At 34.7% G+C, this 22622-nt stretch overlaps 1 protein-coding gene across 1 annotated transcript in view; it reads left to right on the top strand.

Moving 5' to 3' along the window:
• Positions 1-22622, top strand: part of LOC134518170 (sodium channel protein type 2 subunit alpha-like) — a 79581-nt gene that overhangs the window by 27865 nt on the left and 29094 nt on the right. The window contains exons 14-20 of the mRNA XM_063340535.1: positions 413-712; positions 4902-5249; positions 7077-7209; positions 9877-10115; positions 12946-13119; positions 14368-14724; positions 16785-17270. Of these exons, the coding sequence (XP_063196605.1) occupies positions 413-712; positions 4902-5249; positions 7077-7209; positions 9877-10115; positions 12946-13119; positions 14368-14724; positions 16785-17270 (2037 nt within the window). The remainder of the gene's footprint in view (positions 1-412; positions 713-4901; positions 5250-7076; positions 7210-9876; positions 10116-12945; positions 13120-14367; positions 14725-16784; positions 17271-22622) is intronic.

Raw genomic sequence — 22622 nt, 5'->3', positions numbered from 1 at the left:
TTCATTTTCTCTGTAAGGACTCTGAAGGAATCAGCCAAATCAGAGCATGATGTGGGGCTTTTCTCAAGAGAAAATGGGGAAGCAGGTCTGAAATACATGAAAAAGCCCTATGGTTATACTTTTCTGACTACCATAATTTTAGACCAGTGTCTTGTGCAGCCAGTCTTTAAGGAATAGTGATGCTATTGTTCTGCTGAAGTTGACACTTCAAGTAGCTCATGCTACTAAACAATGAGGAGCTATACAACTCAATAGTTTATCTTAAGTTCAATTCATTTATGTATATTTGCATACTCTAACCCTTGAGTAAAACCAGCAGTATTACCACAGTGATAATAAAAACAGTTGATAAAAGCCTATAAAATTGTTCATTTTTGGCCTGTTAAGAGTACTTTGCTTTGTAACCTGACAGGCGACAGCAGCAGTAGCAGCAGCATCAGTTGCATCAAGAGATTTCAGTGGTATAGGGGGATTAGGAGAACTCTTGGAAAGTTCTTCAGAAGCATCAAAGTTGAGCTCAAAGAGTGCTAAAGAAAGAAGAAACAGAAGGAAGAAAAGAAGACAGAAAGAAATGTCTGAAGCAGAGAACAGAGGAGATATTGATAAGTTCCCCAAGTCAGAGTCAGAAGATAGTATCAGAAGGAAAAGTTTCCGCTTCTCCACAGAAGGAAGTCAACTGACATATGAAAAAAGGTTTACATCTCCTCACCAGGTACAGCACTCTTTTTTTATTAAAGCATGTTCATCTACTCTCATTTGCTCTTGACTGACATTAAAGCTCCTGTAGCAGCTTTACATATTGGAAGTTATGTAAAAGATGAGCGACAGTGTTAGTTTGATATGATTTGACCCATTCTATTAGCAAAGGGATAAAAAGAACATACCAAGGACAACAGTAAACTTAATTAAAACATTTCTGAAAATGTATTTCTGAAGATGTATCTGGTAGATTGGAGAAAGAATCAAAGATTCTTTGATTAGTATTCATATAGATATGAGTACTAGATTCTCTGTTCTGCATCCATTTCAAAACTATGCAAATATGTGGTTTTTTAGCAGACCCCATCGTCAAAATACCCTGAATAGGAGGTTACACACTGCCATTAGTTTCTGTTGCTTTCCTTAGCTTCTTTAAATGGTAGGTAATGAGAAAAGTGGCTGTAGTACTCCACAACAAAGACAAAATGTATAGGGATCATTTGGGCTCGTATTTATAAGAATTTAATCATACTGTTCTTTTTCATTAAAAATTCATTATACAAGATGGAGAATCATTGCAATCGTAGAAAAAATAGTTTAGGAAGGACCTCTGGAAACCATTTAATCCAAACTTCAAAGCTCTACCCCCTTAAATCAAAGGATCACTTCCATCACTTAAGGATACCTTTGCTTATTTCAAGTCTACACACAGTTATGGTATTTGTAGAAAAATCACTCAAAATGCACCTCTTCAAAATTATCATGTCTGGTCTCAGCTAACAGATGACATTTAGCTACCAGTACTACCCAGGTTTAACTGCCAATGTTTATCTTATTTAATGGTCATATCAAGCGTGTTAGTTTAGAGACTGATAAAAAATATGAGATTCAGTGGCAGAAACACTTCACACTGAAATATATGCACTGAGGGGAGGAAAGCTTAATTTGAGACAAAGCCTCTGTAATTAGTCAAGTATAAGGGGTGATGCCTGGTCTGAAAAAGATACATTTGCATTTCTAAGGAAGTGAAATAATGTTTATTATAATTAAGAAGAATGACCAGGTTGTTCTCTGGATAATAAATTTAAAAAAATGTAAGGGAAAAATACTAAATGTAACTCAACTCCTTTGAGTAATAGTGTAAAAGTATATTTCCAGTCTAATAAAATGTACTATTAGTTTTGGGACAAAGCTGCTCCAAAAAAATCTTTCATTAATTGGAGTGGGCTTTGAGTCAGGCTGGTGCAAAGGAGCTGCAGCCAAAGATCTAATCTTAGACTGCACAGTTCTGTCTCAGATATATATATGAGTCCCTACCTCATAGATGAGGATGGTTGAGTGACTTGAGCGTGCTAAAGAGTCACTGACAAAGTCTGATCAGAAAGGAATTTCTGACTGCTAATCCAGTTCTTTAACAACTTGATAATAGGCCTCTCCGTTGTCTAGTCTAAATTCCCAGATGCTCTTTTACATAGTTCTGGTGAAGAGATTGATTAACAATATATTACGTTTATATTAAATACATTTTTGGTGCACAGAAAAATTACTTAATATAGAAGCAGGTATACTAAGGGGAGGAGAAATTGAGACAAAGAGATTCCATAGACAGTAAACTTTCTGTAGCTTTATTAACATGCAGTAAAGCATTGTTGCATGTATTTGTTCATACTCTGAAACTCGCAGAAAGCTTTCATCCTGGCAATTGTAAGGAAGAACTGTGAAACTTCCACAGAAACTTAAGTAGCTTGGGAAAGCAAGGCACTTCAAATGACTTTTGATAGCATTAAAATGAAATGTGAATTCATGTTGCAGAATAAATAATTATAATCCATTAAAATCAAGTGAAAACAAATATTGTACGTGTCTTAGATTGGAAAGAAAAGAAGGAAATGGTGCAATAGACAGGAAACAGCTCATCTTGAGACATCATGAATTACACAGCAGGGAGGAAATAGGTGATCATCTGAAATAATTTTTTTAAAATTAATTTAACATTTTAAAATACAAAGAGACCTTTATCAAGTAAATAATCTAAATGAGGATAATTTATTAATGAAAGACTGTCTGGGTAATTGTTTTTGCAGTTGTAAAAATGCTTTGGGGCATACATTGTCTGCATATAACTGAAATAAAACTGAGCTGCCATAAGAGTGGAAGGATTACGGGCACAAAATCAGTAAAGGAAGAGCTGATTTCCCTTCTTAGCCTTGCAGTTAGCTCCCTGGTGAAACAGGGTGGCAGAGCATGAAACAATGCGGTAGAATGGTACGGGGAGATAATCTGCCCATTTGGGTCCTGTAGAGATTTTGTCCTTTGCTACAATATTCCATGTGCAAATGAATGATGCAGCCTGCAAGAAAAGCCAAACTTTCCTTTCATACCTTACTTTCCAGGAGCACGTAGGCACATATATTTCTGCCTTTACATGTGTTAGAATTGCCATCATTTTGGCTTATATTTTTTGTCTCAATCCAGCAGGGACTTCCAGAGCAGGCATTACTCCTACTAAATCCCTGAGGGGTCTGATCCATTTAGCCATGCGCAGAGCACGATAACACATATTGGAAAGACTGGACAACAAACGAAACAGCAGCCATGGAAACATTCTCTAAAAAAACAAGGGTAGCAATGGTAGTCAGAAGAAACCTAGTGAATGTGTGATTTTTTGAAGGACTGTAGGTTGGCCAAATACATTTACAAAGAAATGTACAAAGGGGGCAGTAATTAGTTTACCACTGTCAGAATTCGGTGTCATGCTCTATAGCAGCTAGACTATTTTAGATAAAATTATCTTCAAGCATAAACAAAACAGCACTTTTTCTCCAGCCAAGTTTATATAAACAGGTTAGCAAACCCATTTGGCTGATACTCTTCAAGTAACTCAGCTTGAAGCTGACAGCCAGCATAGAAAATTTCATCCCAAATTATTAAAATTTGGTATAGCTGCAAGAGCAGAAAAAATACATCTCATAATGGTAAACACCTGCGAGTCTTTATAACCAGCTGAGCACACACATTATGTGTGTGTATGTATGTATCCATAAATCTGAGTATGTATATATAGACATACGTATGTATTGATATATGTATATATTCGGTTTGGTTTTCACAGTATTAATATAAGCTCGTTATATAATGCTATATATAAGCACTATATATATATATAAAAATATAAAACTAATAATAAACTAATATAAGCTCAAAGTGTCACTTTCCCTTTAATTATCCTGGAATAAAACCCACTGCTATTACATATAGTACTTTCTACCTGCAAAACTAGTGAAAAATTGAGAATCATCTCAAACCAAGTTTTTGATGTACCAAGATGTGAAGATTTGTCCAAATGCAGAACGGAAGAAAGCGTAATGTAAGGTTTCTTTTTTCCACAATTAGCACTCATTTTATTTATTCATGAATGCTGTTAATAAAATATGTAGCAAGGGAGAAGAACATTCCATTAACCAGCTTCTCCTGTAATTAAAAGATGAATTACCAACAACCACTGATTTATTTTTCTCATTTGTAAGAGGATATGTTTAGGTAACTGTGTCCCTGGTGAATGCTTGCTTTGAGCTGCCTGATGGCCAAGTGGTACCTTCTGGTAGGTGTGCAGCCTGCTGTAGCCCCCAGAGTGCCATGCCCGAGTGCTACTAGTCATGTTCACGCTGTACCACCAGGGCTTCCCCAAGCTGTTGCCTCTGTCTTCTAGTTTTAGAGTACTGAATTTAATACCAAACTTAAGACCACTTCTGCCTCTAGCAAACAGAATAGATAACAATGAGTTGTTATCCCTAGGAATCCAGGGAATGAGAGAAGAAAAGTAAAAGATTTTTAGCTCTGTCCTCTAATAGAAGAAGGAATAAAAGAGAAGTACCTGCAAAACCTTGATAGTGATGTGGAAAACTGTCTTCAGCACAGTCATGGGTCCATACCAATTCATCCTGCCCTCTCTGCTCAAAACTGTCCAACCTTACTCATGTCTTTTGCACATTTCCTCAGTTCGCTACATTTCCTTAACAAGAATTTTTCCCCTCTACTTCAGGTCCCCTAATGAGCACATTCCCCTGCTGGACATACTGATACTTTTGAAGGAAATAGTGACTATCCTTCCTCCAGCACTGTAACTGTTCTTTGAAAAGCCAAGAACTTAAAACTTCAGTTCTAATGCTGTTATTGTTTGGGTTTTTTTAAATCTTTTACAGTCTTTGCTAAGTATTCGTGGTTCCCTGTTCTCACCAAGGCGCAACAGCAAAACAAGCATTTTCAGTTTCAGAGGTCGCGCAAAGGATATAGGATCAGAAAATGACTTTGCTGATGATGAGCACAGCACTCTTGAAGACAATGAGAGCAGAAGAGATTCCCTCTTTGTTCCAAATCGACACGGAGAACGGCGCAACAGTAATATTAGTCAAGCGAGTGTGTCATCTAGAATGGTACCAGCCCTTCCAGTAAATGGGAAGATGCACAGCACTGTGGATTGCAATGGAGTTGTCTCCTTGGTTGGAGGACCTTCAACTCTAACTTCACCTACTGGTCAGCTTATACCAGAGGTAATTATAAGTGAACCAGTAATTATTACAGTTTGGCTCTGGCACAGAATTTTTTCTTACTGCTTACCTCTGCATGCCTTATCATTTCTTAGAGCTGTGACAAATAACTTGCAATAGTTTCTAAATAACAGAACATAAGGGAATAAAAGTGCTCAACCTCCTATGTCTGAGTCTCAGTCAAGTATTATATTACCCTTTCAGGATAATCCTTCAGTAAGAGATCTGCACATAGAAAGAAAAAAAACCCATAAATTGAATTTGACAATTTGTATATTGTTTCACCTCATCAACAAAGGTAGACATGTGATGTATAACTAAGGATATAACTTGGAAATATGTATAGGAAAACATCTGCAAAATTGAGGAGAATGCAGTTACTGTTCCCATGATAGTTAATAGAAGTACCCCTTACTGAATTTATCTTGGAAGAAATTTTTCTCATAACTTTCATGAGAAACAGATGTACAGTTCCTATGTACCTTTGCAACTACATTACATTTCAGTCTCAGTTTCAGACTTCTGTAAGCTAAGATGTTCTTTCAAACTTTAAAAAAAAGCAAGCTTTTCCATACATAGCATTTTAATAGGAATTCAGTATGGTATCTTGGTGGCTATAATGGCACTGTATTTAACCTGAAAAGTATTTTCATTATAAATAAGTATTGAGATTTCATTACTCTTACACATTTCTTTTTATTTTTGTTTCTCTCCTATCTTGATATAGACCTTCATACCCGAAATTGAATCAGATTACCTCAAAGGTTATGCGTATATAGTTCTACTTCAGAAATACATTCACTTGAAAAAAGATTTAGTCGTTTAACTCAATTGTCTTCTTTAAAGAAACAGGACTAGTGAACTCTCAAAAATGTTTCTTCATCTTCACACTAAGATAACCTTGAAATCCTTTATGAGTTCTGCAGGCCTTTTTATTCTTTTTCTGGATGGGGACAGAATAATGAGAAAAAGAGTGAGTGGTTTCCATGAATCACAGAATCAGTGGTAAGAAGGAACTAAGATTTAGGAAGATTTTAATCCCAATCCTGTGTTTAGATCCCTAGGTCACACTCCAGAAGAAAAGCAAAGCAACTGTAAGGACACCTACATGCTACTGAGTAGTGACCTGTTAGGCACATTTAAATCAGAGCCACGTATTATTGCTTTGAAAAGACTTTAGAAGCCATACAAAACATTCATTGCAAGCATATATCACAAATCCTGTATGAGCATTGCAGTGGGTGAGAATTAGATATAAGAAATATTAAAAAAGATGTGAAATTTTTTTGTCCTATAAAATTTTCCAACCATGCTTATCAGGTTAGGAATGCAGTACATAATGTTAGAGAGATAATTAATTCCTAGAATTATACTCATGTTTCTCGTATCAAAGTTACTTTCTTAAATAATAGTTCACTTCTTTCTGTACTCGCACTTTAATTGACATGACTAGCTACTGGAAATTAATGTGACAGGTTTCAACTTTGATCATTTTTCCTTGGAAGAATAATAATAATCACTAGCAAAAAGATACCCAGCAAAAATTTTGTTCACTCAGTGATTTAAATGAGAACCAGCTTTGGTCCCACATTGCTTTGGTATTGTGTCCCCCAGTTGATTATTCCTAGCACTGTACAAAATTCCCACGGAGTTCCTCAATAAAGAATAAAGAAATTCCTACAGGAAATTACACAGAAACCTTCAGTGTGTAAGAAAAGTCTAGTATGCTGCACAAAGCTCATTTTGATTATCACTACAATATTTATACAGTAAATATTGTTAGTTGGCTGTTGAAAAGGATGGTTTAATTCCGCAGTATTTCATTTACAGGGCACCACTACAGAAACAGAAATAAGAAAAAGAAGACTGAGTTCTTATCAAATTTCCATGGAAATGCTGGAAGATTCTGCTGCAAGACAGAGAGCAATGAGTATAGCCAGCATACTTACAAACACAATGGAAGGTATTATTTGATGCATTTTATCTGACAGGCAGTTCAGTGAATTTCTGCTAACTACATGTACAGAGCAATTATTTACATAATCTCCTTTGTAAATGTAAAACTGGCCATGTGAAATCTCTGAACATCAGATACAAAAGGCTTTTGAGCATTTCTACGATCACGTACGCATTCTAAATGGTTAGTCATTTATTTTTCATGGCACCTTCCAAAATATTACTCTGTTGAGTGGACTAACAGAGACAAAATAGTCATAGCTAGGGGACTGCCTGAGCCTCAAACAGAGAATACAGGGATTTTCTTCCTATAAGACATTAACAGGAAAAATCAATTAAGATACACAGGAATTGCTATGATAAAGGCAGTGATGTGCTAGAACAATCATTTCCCTTAGACTTAAAATACAGGGATAGACAACTGGAAATGGGAATGAAAATGATAGTTTTAAAGAAAACAACCAACTGTAATCAACCCATGTCAATGCACGTGAACTGCCTTCCTTAAGCATTTCTTAAACTTTCTAAGATATCAAAGATTAAAAAATAATGTATTTGCTATATGAAAAAAACATACATTGTTGTAACAGTTTTGCTTATTTAACGGAAACTGAGTATGCTCACACTTCATACATATGCCATTAAAATATTTTCATAAGCTTAAAAGATCTATCTGCTGGATACTGGCACAGTGTGATAGCTGTTATAGTCAGACAAACCCTGCAGATGTCCTGCAACACATATTCTAAAAGGACAATATATCAAGAAAGACAAATATCAAGAACATTTACAGTGCTCTTAAGATTACTTTAAGAATTGAAATATACTTTGTGAAGTGTGTTCTGAAGCCCTTTGCTCTCAGGTAAACAAATAGATCCCAAACTAGTTGTAGTTCAGAAATACAAAGTTCATATTGTTCATTGTCTTCTAGAAGTATTCACAAACCATTCTCGCAAACATGTATCCTTCTGAGTACATCTTCCTACTTTAGTGCAAGAGTAAACTGTTGGTACCTCTTGATTTTTGGTGTGTAATTCTTAGTTCTCCTCCCAGGTAGAGAAGATATCTCCTTAGAGGGTGCTGCTCTCTTCCTCCAGCTAAATAGTTTGTCCTTCTGTTTTTCTGGCCAGAAATATGTCAATGTAAATTGTATTGTCCTGATAAGGCACCTCCTTACCCACATCTGGTGTCCATTATTTCAGAAGTTGCTAAGTGCAAGCAGTAGAGTCTTCTGTGCCAACTCAGCGGCCAGTGTGAGTGGCCAATTTTATCCAAGGCCATTCCCATCCTACCTTTCAGCGTTCTGCACTACATGTTCATAAATTTGATTATTCCACCCAATGCATATATTCCTTTGGAAGCACTGTCTTTGTTATGGTTTATAAAGATTATAGAAGACTCTCGCTACTTATGATACCTTTCTCTGCGTGGAGGTGACAGTCCGATGTAGCGGGAGAGCTTGTTAGTTTCAATGAGTTTGAGAGCTGTGGCAACTGCCCTTTAACTTCCCGTAATTCCACCCATATATGACAATATTAGCGGCAAAAAGCAATCCACTGGTCCTCGAAGTGGAGAGTTTAGCCCTAAATCCTTATTAGCAAATGCTGTAAAATGACATGTTTGTATTTTAGCAATATCACCCGTAAGTGTCATGGTGATGGAGACGTCTCTGTGCTCTGAGGAAAACTAGCACCTCCCTGTATGTCTGAAAACAGGCAGATTTCAGATTTGGGTTGATGCTACTATACAGACATGTTATTGAAACTATTGTGTCTGTTTCTTACATATTTTGTAGTCAAAGTATATCTCACTTAAGTAAATATCAATCTTCTTTCTGGCCTGTCCTCAAACTTCCCATCACATTAGGCATTCATCCTTGCTATTATTAACTCAGTGGAAGTTACTATTCTTCTGTAACTTTGACAATATTGACGGTGAAATGGAAGAAAAAATAGTTGGTAAAGATTCTAATTGAGAGCAGAGTTGTTCTGCTAATATTAACATTGTTGTCCTGTTTTGCAATTAATAGACACTGCAACTGTACAAGAAATTTTCAAAAAAGTTAAATGATAATTTTTAAAATGAGAAAACAGACGTTCTGTATATTAAAAATATTGACTTAAATAAGTAATGATAAGTATGCTCACTGAGTCATTGATCTGTTACGATATTGTACTGGTTCAGCGTAGTGGCAAACGAAATACTTTTAGTACCTGAAATCAAAACATGTATGCATGTTACATACTTAACAAAAAAATTTTATGTTTTATGAAGCTTATACAAATCGTATACATCAGCTCACTGACAATGGAGTCATGTTAACTTTTAATATCCAAAATTAAGGCATCTGCTGTAAGCAAGTCAACTAGACTAGACTAGACTGTCTAGACTCTCCCTACTGTCATGGGAAAGAGACAAACACATTTCTCTGTTTAGATAGATGTCTGAGATGATTCACTCTTCAGAGATAACTTGACTGTCCACTGGTTGTAGAGGAGCTTAAATAAATTAGATGGTTAACTTTAAGATGGCTAAATATAGGTGAGGGAAATCCCGTGTTAGTGTGAGCTGTTTATTTGAATGCTTTAATCTTTTTACATATTTTAAACAAGAACTTCCAAAGGGTATAAAGGGAATATTCATTATTTGTTACTTGTTTCCTATTTTTTTTCAGAGCTTGAAGAATCCAGACAGAAATGCCCACCATGCTGGTACAGATTTGCAAATACTTTCTTGATCTGGGATTGCTGGAGCCCATGGTTAAAAGTAAAACACGTCGTCAATTTAGTTGTGATGGATCCATTTGTTGATCTTGCTATAACTATTTGCATTGTTTTAAACACCTTATTTATGGCCATGGAACATTACCCAATGACAGAACAGTTTAGCAGTGTCCTTTCTGTGGGGAACCTGGTAAGTGGTTTGTCATGCAGTACGTGGTGTAAAAATACCCTTTTCTAAAAGAAGAAATGCATTACATTGATTATAAATTTATTCCAGGTTGGTTTTTATAATCAGTTTAGAAACCGTATATATGATTTTCATAGATAAAGTGATTTTTGCTGGAGCCTTTAACTTTCATCAACCTGTTTTTTAACTACTATAATTAAAAAACTGAATATGTGTGGAAGTGCATTCTTCACTGGATTCTGTTTTTTTTCTATAAAATGTTAAAGTAGCTTATCTAATTTTTACCATGGTACTGGTATTCCATCACAGAAAAAAAATTTCTTCTGTAAGAAATTGATGAAATATTCAGATGTCGTAATTTCTCTTTGAATTTTTTGCAGTTACACTACAGTGAAAGTACATTTCTAAGAAAGGCATATTTCTTGTTAGCAGTAAGTCCTTGCCACTTTAGGTAACTAAAAAATACATAATAAACTAGAAGATTTTGATTTATTCTCTAACAAAAAGCACCTTCTATCTGTAAGTTTATTAGTAGTGCCTTTCCTGATTTTAACCTGATCCAGACATTTAGGGTTACATATAATTCCTTTTCTAAACAGATACCTAAATGTGGCATAACACTTACGTGTTCTTGTGTGTTTCTGTCCTGAGCCTCAGGAAGCAGAGGACTGAACCTTGCAAATGTTTGTTTCAGAAGATTCATACATTTTTAATTTTTCGCTAGGTCACATAACTACCATAGTTTACGCAGGAGAGGTCTGGATTGACTCACACAGCATGCAGTCCTGAAAATCAAAACCAACCAAGTGTTCTGAACTAATCACTCAAAAAGATTAGTTTTGAAAAGTCTGCTACTATTTAAATGGAGCAGTAATATATTTCTCAGTCAGAGTATGTTTTAAAATCTGAACATCTTCCTTATACTGGTAATACATCCTTCTATGACTTGCGTTCTTGTGTGCATTAAGGTTTCCTTTCTCCTGGACGAAGATTTAATTGCTAGCATATTCTTATATTCATCACAGATTACAGAATATTGTATTTTAAAATGTTGGTCTGTCATATTGTTGAAATTATTTCTTTCCAATCATTTATACTTACAAGGTCTTCTGCCTTTTCCCATACAATTTTTTTTTTAGCCTAGTAAAAGTCATATTTTTAACTACCTTTATAACAATCCAGTATCCTCAATTAGGACTATATATATGCAGTGAATACAACTCCTGCTGGTTTCAATTAAATTCTCTGTTCCTCACTGTATTTATCTATTAACCTTAATTTTGTGATTTCCATTCAAAATATGTTAATTTACTCTTTGCTTGTGACATCACGGTCTGTTTGATGATAAATTAAATATGACAAATATGACTCTGCCTTTTCTGTAGCATTTTAATGAGAAGGAAGAAATAGTTCTACGACACAGTGATTCATTTTCATAATACTAAAATTCATCCAGTATTCAAAAGTCCTAAGTAATTATAAGAAAACTTGAGTTTACTTCTGTTAAAATGGGGGGGTTTGCCTATTTGCAGATGCAGTTATGCTCAAGAAAAAGTTTGTGGATGGAATGGGTTATTTTGTGAAGGAAATATTTTAAAATGAAATATTCTTCTTTTTTTTTTTTTTCAATTATTTTGACAAATATGAGTTTTGTCAAGAATAATCTTCTTTGTTGCCTTCTCTTTACCGTACATAGCAATATCTCTTACATTCTTCTGACTATATGGTAACGTCTCTTATATATCAAATTAATAGGATAGTGTTTCTTGCTGTATTTCTAGTTTCTCCAAAGTATACACATTTTAAAATGTTAATATTTACATTTTGGCAATCGTGAATGTTTCCCCAGCATTATATCCACCTCCTAATCTTCTTAAATTGAAAGGTAATCGTGAGTGTAGTTATATAGGATTGTAAAAAGTCAGCTTTGCTTCCATAAAACTTGCTGAAGGAGGACTGAGAACAAGCTGTGTAAAGAACTGTCACAAGGCAATGGCAGAGTACTTTGGTGTACTTTAGTAGACTTTTGGATCATCTAGCATATCCTTTTAGTGTTGTGCAGAATATTCATATATTTTTAGGCATTTTGCATTATGCTCCAAAACATCTTTATTATGCTGCACAAACCACTGATCACTACTCGTAACAAGAAAATGCTGGGTTAACTACTGGACTCTAAAACACTAAGAAGCATTGGTAATTCCACATTTGCCACTTCCAAATATTTCAAAGAGCATTGTCACCATGAAGTTATTTTTCCCAAAAGGAAATAGCTATCAGGTGGAATAGTAGCTGTGTGTGAAACCTCTATATCTTTACAAAAAGCCCAGTGTAAGAAACTCCAACTTCCCCTGTCTATTCCACCCTCTGACCTAAAAGACAGACCTTAGAGAGAGAGTGTTCTTCTAACACTTCTGTTTAGACTGTGAGCAAGGGTGAAAAAATGCTGTCAAGTCTTCTTTTGCTTTACTGGGACTATGCTCTAGAAACAGGACTGAAAACACTGGATCATATCACATCGTCTGCTGGATGGATAGTCCAGCAGGTGTCAAATCTGAACTGGAGCTGAGCTGCTGACTGGTTGGTAAATAGCTTTTTATAGGCGTATCAAACCTTTGCCCCCCTATATCTGTCGTGATTTAGGAATTTGTTATTAATTATCAGTTTTCAGTGTTTAGAAATACTTTGATGGCATTTGGAGATAGCAATCAGCTGGTTTTTATAATAACAGGTACAAGTAACAGGTATGAGAACTCAAACCGGATGAGAAAAATTTACTCAGCTATATAAATTTCTCGTAACAACTCAACTCATTAATTACATTTTGTTTTAGGTATTCACTGGGATATTCACAGCAGAAATGGTACTAAAGATAATTGCCATGGACCCTTATTATTATTTCCAAGAAGGCTGGAATATTTTTGATGGCATTATTGTTAGCCTTAGTTTAATGGAGCTTGGTCTTGCAAATGTTGAAGGATTATCTGTTCTTCGGTCATTCAGATTGGTAAATACCTTGCTAATGAAATATTTGCATGCAATTGTTTCACTCCATGTCTGTAATAATTACCAGTATTGTAAAGATATATTATATACTTAAATTGACTCACACTGTTTTTCACATGTGTCTAACTTGCAAGCCATATTTGATAAGTACAAGTTTAAGGTGTTTGTCAATTGATATCCTTTGATATCTTTTGGTATCAAATTATCCTATTCATATGCTATCCTACTGATATCCTTTGCCAGCATAAGACTAACTGCTACCTTTTGAGATTTTGTAAATCTTCATTGTGCTGATTTCATTAAGATTCATCAAAGCTGAATATCTGTAAAAACATATATATTGCCACCAGCATAAAGAATCGTAACATTTTACTCTTTATATTGTGAACATTACTTTGTGTTACTCATAAACCCCCAAAGTAGATCCTCTCTTCACAACATTTATTTTAATGGCACCAAATATAAACATTTAGTAACTCCATTACATATAACAAAGAGTCATAACATTCTGACTGTAGGATAACACTTAAATTGAAATATTACTGAGCTTATATTAGAAATGACTTTTTTATAGCAAATAGTATTGTACACAAACTAATTTACAGGTATGTTTACTGGAGGCACAATTCGTGATTTAAAAGTAATAGTTATCACATTACTTGAAAACCTAGGTTACTTCCTGATATATAGAGGAGGAAGTCATGACTTAGTTTATTAGCACCAGTTGCAATGGTACCCAACTTCACATGCCATAATTTGATTACTGAATATTATTTTTAAGTTAGTGTTTATGATTTGAATGACATCACAATATCAGCATCAAATTGTTGCTTCACAAATTGTCCTCTAACTAAGCCTGGAAGACCTAATGTGGTGCTGAGGGAAACGTGTAACCAAGCCAGCAAAGAGGGTGTAGCAAAGATGATGAAAATAGTAAAAAGTTCTCAAATGTCTTTAAGAATTGTTTGGTAATCATCTGTAAGTGGATGTTCGAAAATATTAAAATCAAACGTGGTGCAAACAGAAATTATGGGTTTTTTTCTATGTGTTATCACTAAGATGAAATGCTGAACACTGCAGTTTAGGCACCCACCAAACTCCATGCTCCCTGCTTTCCATTAAAATAATAATGTGTTCCTACTGAAGAACAAATTAATCTACAGAAACTGATATGCTCTGATAAACAACTTGGACCTAGCTTCTATTTCATAACTAAAACTAATGATTCCTCTGCCTTTTTGTTTTTCAGCTTCGAGTTTTTAAGTTAGCAAAATCTTGGCCAACTCTAAATATGCTGATTAAGATTATTGGCAACTCAGTGGGGGCTTTGGGGAACCTGACCCTGGTGCTGGCCATCATTGTCTTCATTTTCGCTGTGGTTGGGATGCAGCTGTTTGGGAAAAGCTACAAGGAATGTGTCTGCAAGATCTCCAGTGATTGTGTGCTTCCACGCTGGCACATGCATGACTTTTTCCACTCTTTCTTGATTGTATTTCGAGTGCTGTGTGGAGAATGGATAGAAACGATGTGGGACTGCATGGAGGTTGCAGGCCAAACCATGTGCCTTATTGTTTTCATGCTGGTCATGGTGATTGGAAACCTAGTGGTACGTGATGATGAAAAATTTTTGAACATTAACTCTGATGCAAAATGTACATAACTTACAGCTAGGCAATGAGAATGTTTGTCATACTTCTGTTTAGAATTAAACAATAAATCTGAATGTGCTAGATTCTGGGTAAAAATATATGATGCTTCCCTTCTCCCCCTTTTCACTCATTTCCATACACTGAAGTACTCTCACTATGGGTCCAGGAATTAGGGAATACATCAAAATGTCAAATCAAACACCCTATCGTGGGAGTGCTGCAGCTAATTGAGAGGTGCTGTTTAAATCCAAATGTCTTCCTAACTGCTCTTGAAATAATAAAGCTTATGCTGCACCAGCTCCTGGGCAGCAGCTTCTTTGGAGGAAAAAAATCTAAGACTTTCTTACACCCATTACAGCTAATTCCAACACTAATACTTCTGACTTAATGAAAATAAAGTATATTGTAGATTTTCTTATATAGAATCACTTGAATTTAAGTACTGAACTTTTTGGCGTGTTTAGGTGTAAAAAACAAAAACAAAATACAGAGTGATTGGACATTCTAAAAATACGATTGAAAGTTTCTAACTCAAAACTATAGAAGAAACCTTTATAGAGAATTTTTCATTTAAGATGACAAGTTAAAATACCAAAGGTTCAATATGTACATATTTCATTGGTGAGAAACTCTTAGAAATCAGGATTATAATTGGAATGCATAATTTTTTACACTTTTACTTTAAGTTTCTTTTACTGTTGACCTTTGCAGTTCATTATGATTGATATGCATAAAAACCGTATTTCGTTACTTGACAAAATTCTCTTCCTTTAGTGATATATTTTAATGTGATTTAAATTTTTATAAAATAGAATTCAAAGTGTTCGTGTCCTAGTTGTTCACATGACCTTGCAATCTTGGCATTATATCAGCAGAAAAGTGCAGAGCTCCAGAAAGTTATTTATGATCAGTAACCTACTCGACTATTTTTTTTAGTATTAGCTTCAACATAGAAATACTGTTTCAGATTCATATTGTCTTCTTTCTTCCAAGTGTCTTTTTACCTTCGGGGTTCTTTTCTGGAATTGTGAAAGTCTGCAGAATTAAATCTCATAGAGAGTACAAATGAGAGACCTAACACAGTTAACTATGGGGAAGTTTGTTTATGCCATTTTGCCGTATCATGACAACTTTTGATGCCTGGTGGTATATCAGACCGAAAGTATGAAATGATTTAATTGCTTGTAAGCTTTAGTGATATAGCCACAGTTTATAGGAGATTATATTAAAACGAGAGTAATGATGTTTGAATTCTGAGGCAATAAACCACAGCCCTCAGGCAACACTGGTGCGAAGATTGTTGCCTGCTGATGAAAGAAATCCATTTCATTTTTAAATTAAGAGCAAACAAAATTTTCACTTTTTGCCAAGTGAAAAAGGAAAAAAAAATCCAATTACAAACAACATAGGATTATTATAAATAATAGGGATTAAAGTGTAAAATTAATTTTTAAATACTCCTTTTATCCTTTTATGACAAGCTTTATGTAATTTAAGGGACAAGCCCAGAATTAACAAAAAATCGCAGTCTCATGGTATAATCTTCCAAACAGTAGTTTGAAAGTGTAAGTAGGTTATTATAGCATTAACTGATACAAGTTTCTAAAATACCTGCATCATAGAAACCCATCTAATTTTACAAACCATGTTTAATTCTACTTAAATTCCAGTGATTTTAAGTGATTTAGACAGAGGCCTTTCAAACCTCTGATGAATGTGTATAGCTAGAATTTTTGTAACTTTTTTTTATTTTATAGTCTAAGCAACCGTGCTGCTTCAAACAAAGACCAAAAAAGTTTAAAATAATTATGTATTAGCTTGTCTGTTTTCATCTTCTGAGTGAATACTGATCAAAACAAATAAGGAGATATTTTGTAATTTAAGGTGCTAAGTGGTTGTCTAAAATCAGTGAATGTTGTTTTTCAAAACATTGTGTGCTATTTGACAGTATCCTGTAAAAATACTCACTTCTTATATGTATGTATTTACTGTACAGCTGTATTCTCTCATCTTTTAGGTATTGAACCTGTTTCTGGCCTTGCTGTTGAGCTCATTTAGTTCAGACAACCTTGCTGCTACTGATGATGATAATGAAATGAACAATCTCCAGATTGCTGTGGCAAGGATTCAGAAAGGCATAGATTATGTTAAAAAAAAGATACGGGAGTTCATCCAAAAAGCCTTCGTTAGAAAGCAGAAAGCTTTAGAAGAAATCAAAGCACTTGAAGAGCTAAACAACAAGAAAGACAGCTGCATTTCCAATCATACTGCTGTTGAAATAAGCAAAGATCTGAATTATCTTAAAGACGGGAATGGAACCACCAGTGGTGTAGGCACAGGCAGCAGTGTGGAAAAATACGTAATCGATGAAAACGATTACATGTCATTCATAAACAACCCAGGCCTCACTGTGACAGTGCCAATTGCAGTTGGAGAATCAGATTTTGAAAATTTAAATACAGAAGAATTTAGCAGCGAATCTGATATGGAAGAAAGCAAACAGGTATGATTTTTTGTATCTTAATGATTAAATTGTAGCCATGCATTTACATAGTTCTTAATTACATATTTAGAATTGTTTAAAAAACTGTCTTATCCCATGTAAATATATTTTATATTTTATTATTTTATGTAATTATAATTCAAGAAAAAAGTACCCTAGGTGATGGCATACTATGGAGTCCTTAGAGTTTACATCTTTAATACTCTGTTTATTAGCATTTGGACGATGTATAATTTTAAATATATCTTTCACAATTTTATGAGGTTTTAGGACTAGCACACATTTCATAAAGCATTCTTTCTGTAGTACCTGTAATGTGATCAAGAATTTATGGAATAAGAGTATTGCAGAAGGCTAAGGAACAATCAAGAGTATGCAGCTTTGCATATGCCATCAAGTATAAGTGGAGAAATATTTTTTTTTCTCTATCTAGGGTAGTTGTAAAAATGAACCCAGAGACATCATAAATCAGTGATGTATTCAGTTTTGTGAGTAATATTCGTACAGATTTTGGGTTCAGAGACTGTGGCTGGCGGAACTGAAGTAATCCAGATACCAATCAACGTCATGGTAATGTGGTATCTCAAGTTATCCTCGAGAGCAGAATAATCTTGTAATATAGATGCATGTGGAAACAGTTTACTTGAAAGCCTTATGCTATTGTTATTGTGCAGTGAGACAGCAGTTGGTGTAAAAATCAGAAGCCACGTGCCTCAAAATATAAGTGGCTCAAGTACCAGAAGTGATCATGAAGAGGTGATAATGGTATTCAAGGTAAACTTTGTATGTTGGGGTAATGATCAATGACAAGCTAATAAATGCATTAGCAGAATATAATTCTATGCAATGCCACTAGAAATGTAGGAACTGTGAGGTTTAAGGGATCAGGAATCATGGGTAAATATGTTTTCAATTAGCTTATATGCTATGATGTTGTCTGATAACTCATTAATACAAAAAAGTTTGTTTACCATAAAGAAAGTTCGTGACTGTATCATCGCTATACGGCTGCCATATTTGCAAATAATGCTGTATTCCTCAGCAATAACCAAACTATACCACATAACATTAATGGAAAGCCACGATCCAGTTAATCATAGTATGGGTTTTTTGCTAAAGAACATAAGGGAACATAAAGTGTGTGTGTTTATTTGCAACTGCAAAGAACAACTCTTGCATAACAACTGTAAGATTAAGAGCAAGATATCCTATCAGTCATCTGAGTTGCTCAGTTATGTGACAAAGATTTTTTCAATGATCACCTATAAGATAGTATTGCAGTGCTTATCCATGCTATTTAAGAATACAAGAGATTCAGGAAGTGTAAAGCGATATGATTTATGAGATCAACTAGAATAAAAAAAAAAGCTTTCAAAGTGACTCTGGGTCTGAGAGCTAAGTATCTTTCACGTAAGCTGATCTAATAAAAATTAATTGTCTTTTCCAATGAACCTTTAGCGAAGTCATCTAAGTCTTTTCATATATTCTGATATTCTTAAAATGACATTTTACTATAAATTTTCTGCTTTCCTTGTGGTTAGTTTTGATAAATACAGTGATAAATGCCTTCCTAGTAACTTTTTTCATCTTATTAAGTTACGTGCCTAAAAATTTCCTGAATATGTTACTTTTTTAAAAGCTTGTAATATGCATTAGGAAGTTGGGAGGCTTATAAGCTGTGCAGGTGTTAAATGTGTGGTTACGTGACACGTTAGCCTCAGCAGCAGAGCTGGCTTGGGAAGTTCCCATCCACACCTGGGCTCCTGATCCCCCGGCAGTCTTTACCCCTTTCTCTGCTGCAGTGCTTGTGGCTTTGTACTGTAAAGAGTGTCGCTGGAGCGATGTAAGTTAAATAACATCACTCCATAGGTATTATTTGTTTATTTCTTCTTTAAGATAGATTGAATGGTTCAATTTATAGTGTACTGCCATATATGCTATCAGAACAGCTGACAATAAAACAAAATGCAATGCAAAGGCAGAAGCTCTTCTGCTTTCCAAGTGAATATATGATGTAAGTACAACCCAAGAAAATGGAGTAAGAGCCCTTGTTGTGCTGAGAAATTCTGAATGCTACCAACTTCAAGGTGACTTTCACAAGTCAATTGCTCTGTTCATTCCCATCTTTGCTTGGTTCGGGTATCATGCTTTATTCCTCTAAGAAGTTGTTTCAGGACCGTAATAAATCAAAAGGGATCTTGCCATTTTTTACGGACTTTAGATGTATCCGTATGTCTTCAGGAATAGAAATCAAATCCAAAAGTCTGTACAAGCAATTTGAAAGTGAAAATTTCATATGACTGTGGGAAATCCGTCAGTAAATGATGGTTGGTGTATATATTAAGAACTTGTGGAGAAATTTACAATGGGGATAGGATAAGTTTAGGACTTCTGCGGAGCCTCAAGATTTCCATAGAATGTAATAATCACTACCATTGCAAAGCTGGAGCAATAGTGCTTCCCTCAAGTTCTGCTCACACACAACTGTTTAGCATTCAACTGTTTGACATGTATTTGTACAGTGCGAGTCTGCATATTGTGAACGGTATCTAGTAAGATAGGAATTTCTTACCAGTGCCCTGAAAATTGTGAATTCTATATTAACTGCAGTTTCTGTTCTGAATTCCTTACTCCATTCCTTCTGGATGATTTTTAGGGAAAGGATAAAGTCCCTTTTTTATTGTGTGTATAAAAATCGAGCTTCTTTGGTACTATATGAACAGATGTTCTGATGTGTGACAGGAATTTGTGAAGATTCCCAATCTATCAAGTCAACAGTACTGTTGAATCTTTTACTGCCTTCTGATTGTCTTTTGAGGAAGACAAAGAGTATATTGGCACAGTGTTACCTCTCTAGAACAGTACACCATAATTTGCTTTATTTTGCCTCTCAAGGGATACCACTGAGACAACATGCATCCTAGGAGAAGGCCTGGTCTGCAAAAGGAGGGGTACGAGATAGGGCAAAACTTTCCCTGCCTTAACTGTGGCAATACTTAGCACTTAAAATACCCTCAGGAGGTATCCCCTCTAATAACTTTTTATTTAACAACAGAGCTGTGGGAAGCTAGATCTGCACAGGAACTGTGAAATGAATCATTTTTTTTCTGGTGTTTTACTGACTGCCACTGATGTTAAGAGCAGAATAATTATTTAAAGTCTATCAGCAATAACAGGTCATGCTAGAAGTGGGGCAGGGTCTGTGTGCCCCTGAGGAATATGCCAAGAGAAGATCATTACTTAATAATTGTAACTGCAGGTGAATGAGGAACAAATCGTAATTTTTCCTATTTTTATTATCAGATATACTATAGTACATAATTAGCTACCAAGTTTGTTTTGGAAGGCTGGTTCCTTCCTCCCCTCTCCCCTCCCCTTCATAAAAACACTTTCTAATTAATTTGCTAGTTAATAACTTCATAAATCTGTAAGAATCTATTCTGGAACCTGGTTGCAAGTCCCAGACCTTAACAGATCTTTCTAACACATATCACTAAAAATTTGGGGAAGTCTCTGTTTGAATGAAGCATAACGATAACATTTATTACATTTAAAAGTTACCTACTACTTTAGAGTAATAGTTGGCTGAAAGTACCTGAAAGAAGTGAACATTTCATTGATACTTTGAAGGAGGATTTTGTCAATATCTACTATCAGAAAATAGAGGTGCAATAACCACTGAAATAACCATCAGAAATAACAGATTTCTGCTCTGAAATAAAGATACTTGAGATAATTAACTTTAAAGATAATAAAGTAAAAGTAACTAAAGGGGATAATTTAGTGCTTTTTAAAGTTAGCATGGTGGATGCTGTTTCTGTTATAAAATATGCCTGCTAGTCAGTGAAATGAATGGACTGTGTTAATCTTACCAAATGTAAGACTCCTAACTATTGTATTTCGGTACCACTTAACAATTGTTCATTATATATGAATCACAACTTTATTAATAAAGTTTTGAATTTCAACATGGCAAAGTAATTTCAAAGATATTCACAGTTATGGAAAGCTTATTTCACAAGTAAAGGAATACATATACCTACAGGCCTCTATCATTCAGAATTCCAAAAGCCTTTATATCTACAGTATATTTATAGTAAGTACAGGCTGCTCAATTAACTTCTGAAATCACAACAGATGGTTTTAATAAAACTAAAACTATTCTTCATCATCTAATCCACTGAATTTTCAAAACAAGGAATAAGTTCATTTTTTTGATCGGCTTCACTAGTGCCTTTGTGACTTGGTGAAATAAAAAGAAAGGAACACAGTTATTGCATTCCCAAATATTAAGCATTGCCATTGAGCTTCAGTAAACTTCTTAACCAAAACATAACCAGTAGAGATTTGATCAATTTGTTTATGATTTTTTTATCACATTTCTTTTAAAATATCCAACAATCTAAATTCCCCTTTTCTAAAACTGACCAATTCTGGGACAGTGTCTTCAAAAGTCACAGATTCTTTAAGTTATGGACTAGCTGTGGATAACTAACGAATGACACCGTATCTCTGGATACACTGATGGGCCACTGTCCAGACACCAATCCAATCCTGTTTTGGAACAATTAGAGAGAGTTTATAGAGTCAGAAGTATATAGCACACTAAATCTAAAACTAGAAACTTAAACAATATGATACTTCATCACATTTAATTTGAACAGAAACGAAGGAGGTTTGCTTTTATTGAGATCTATAAGTTCTACCACCATTATTAGAGGATGAAGGAGGAATGGGAAGACATACATCTTCAAAGTATTTTTGCTTACTGTATGTACATCTTTTGCAAACAAAAGAGATAATCACATAGTCAGTTAAATGAAGACTAGAACATTAAACCAAAACAAACCTTAAATTTTTCATTAATATGCATTAAGCACTATATAAATACTGTAATACTTTCCAAATCTGCTAACCATGTCTTTATTAATTTAATTCGTTGTATTTTTATTTATGAATCACAATTTCAGAGTGCGTATTATTAGGTCTAGCTTCTGCGTCTCTTATTTCTCTAAAATAAACTAACAAGTTCTGTAGAAAAGTTTGTTGAACATTTCAGGTGGTATGTATTTCCCTTTTTGCCAACTGATCATAAAATATTTAATAATTATGTTTTAATTGTGTTAAAGCCATGTTTGAATTAGAGATTCCAAAAAGAGGAAAACCCAAGATCCTGTGTCTTGAACTTCACTACCTACCATTCTTACTTCTCGCAGGGGTAAAACCAAGCTGGAGCAATCAAGAATGCAGCTCTGGTGCTTTTTAACCAGGTAGAGCAACGTGTCACCACTTTCACACAGGTTACCTAAGCAAGTTATACATATATATGTATATATATATATAATCACTTTT

The sequence above is a fragment of the Chroicocephalus ridibundus genome, chromosome 7 (assembly GCF_963924245.1).
Source record: "Chroicocephalus ridibundus chromosome 7, bChrRid1.1, whole genome shotgun sequence".
NCBI classification, from domain to species: domain Eukaryota; kingdom Metazoa; phylum Chordata; class Aves; order Charadriiformes; family Laridae; genus Chroicocephalus; species Chroicocephalus ridibundus.
The sequence above is the reverse complement of the archived record's forward strand: the minus strand, read 5'-3'. Positions and strand labels throughout refer to the sequence as shown.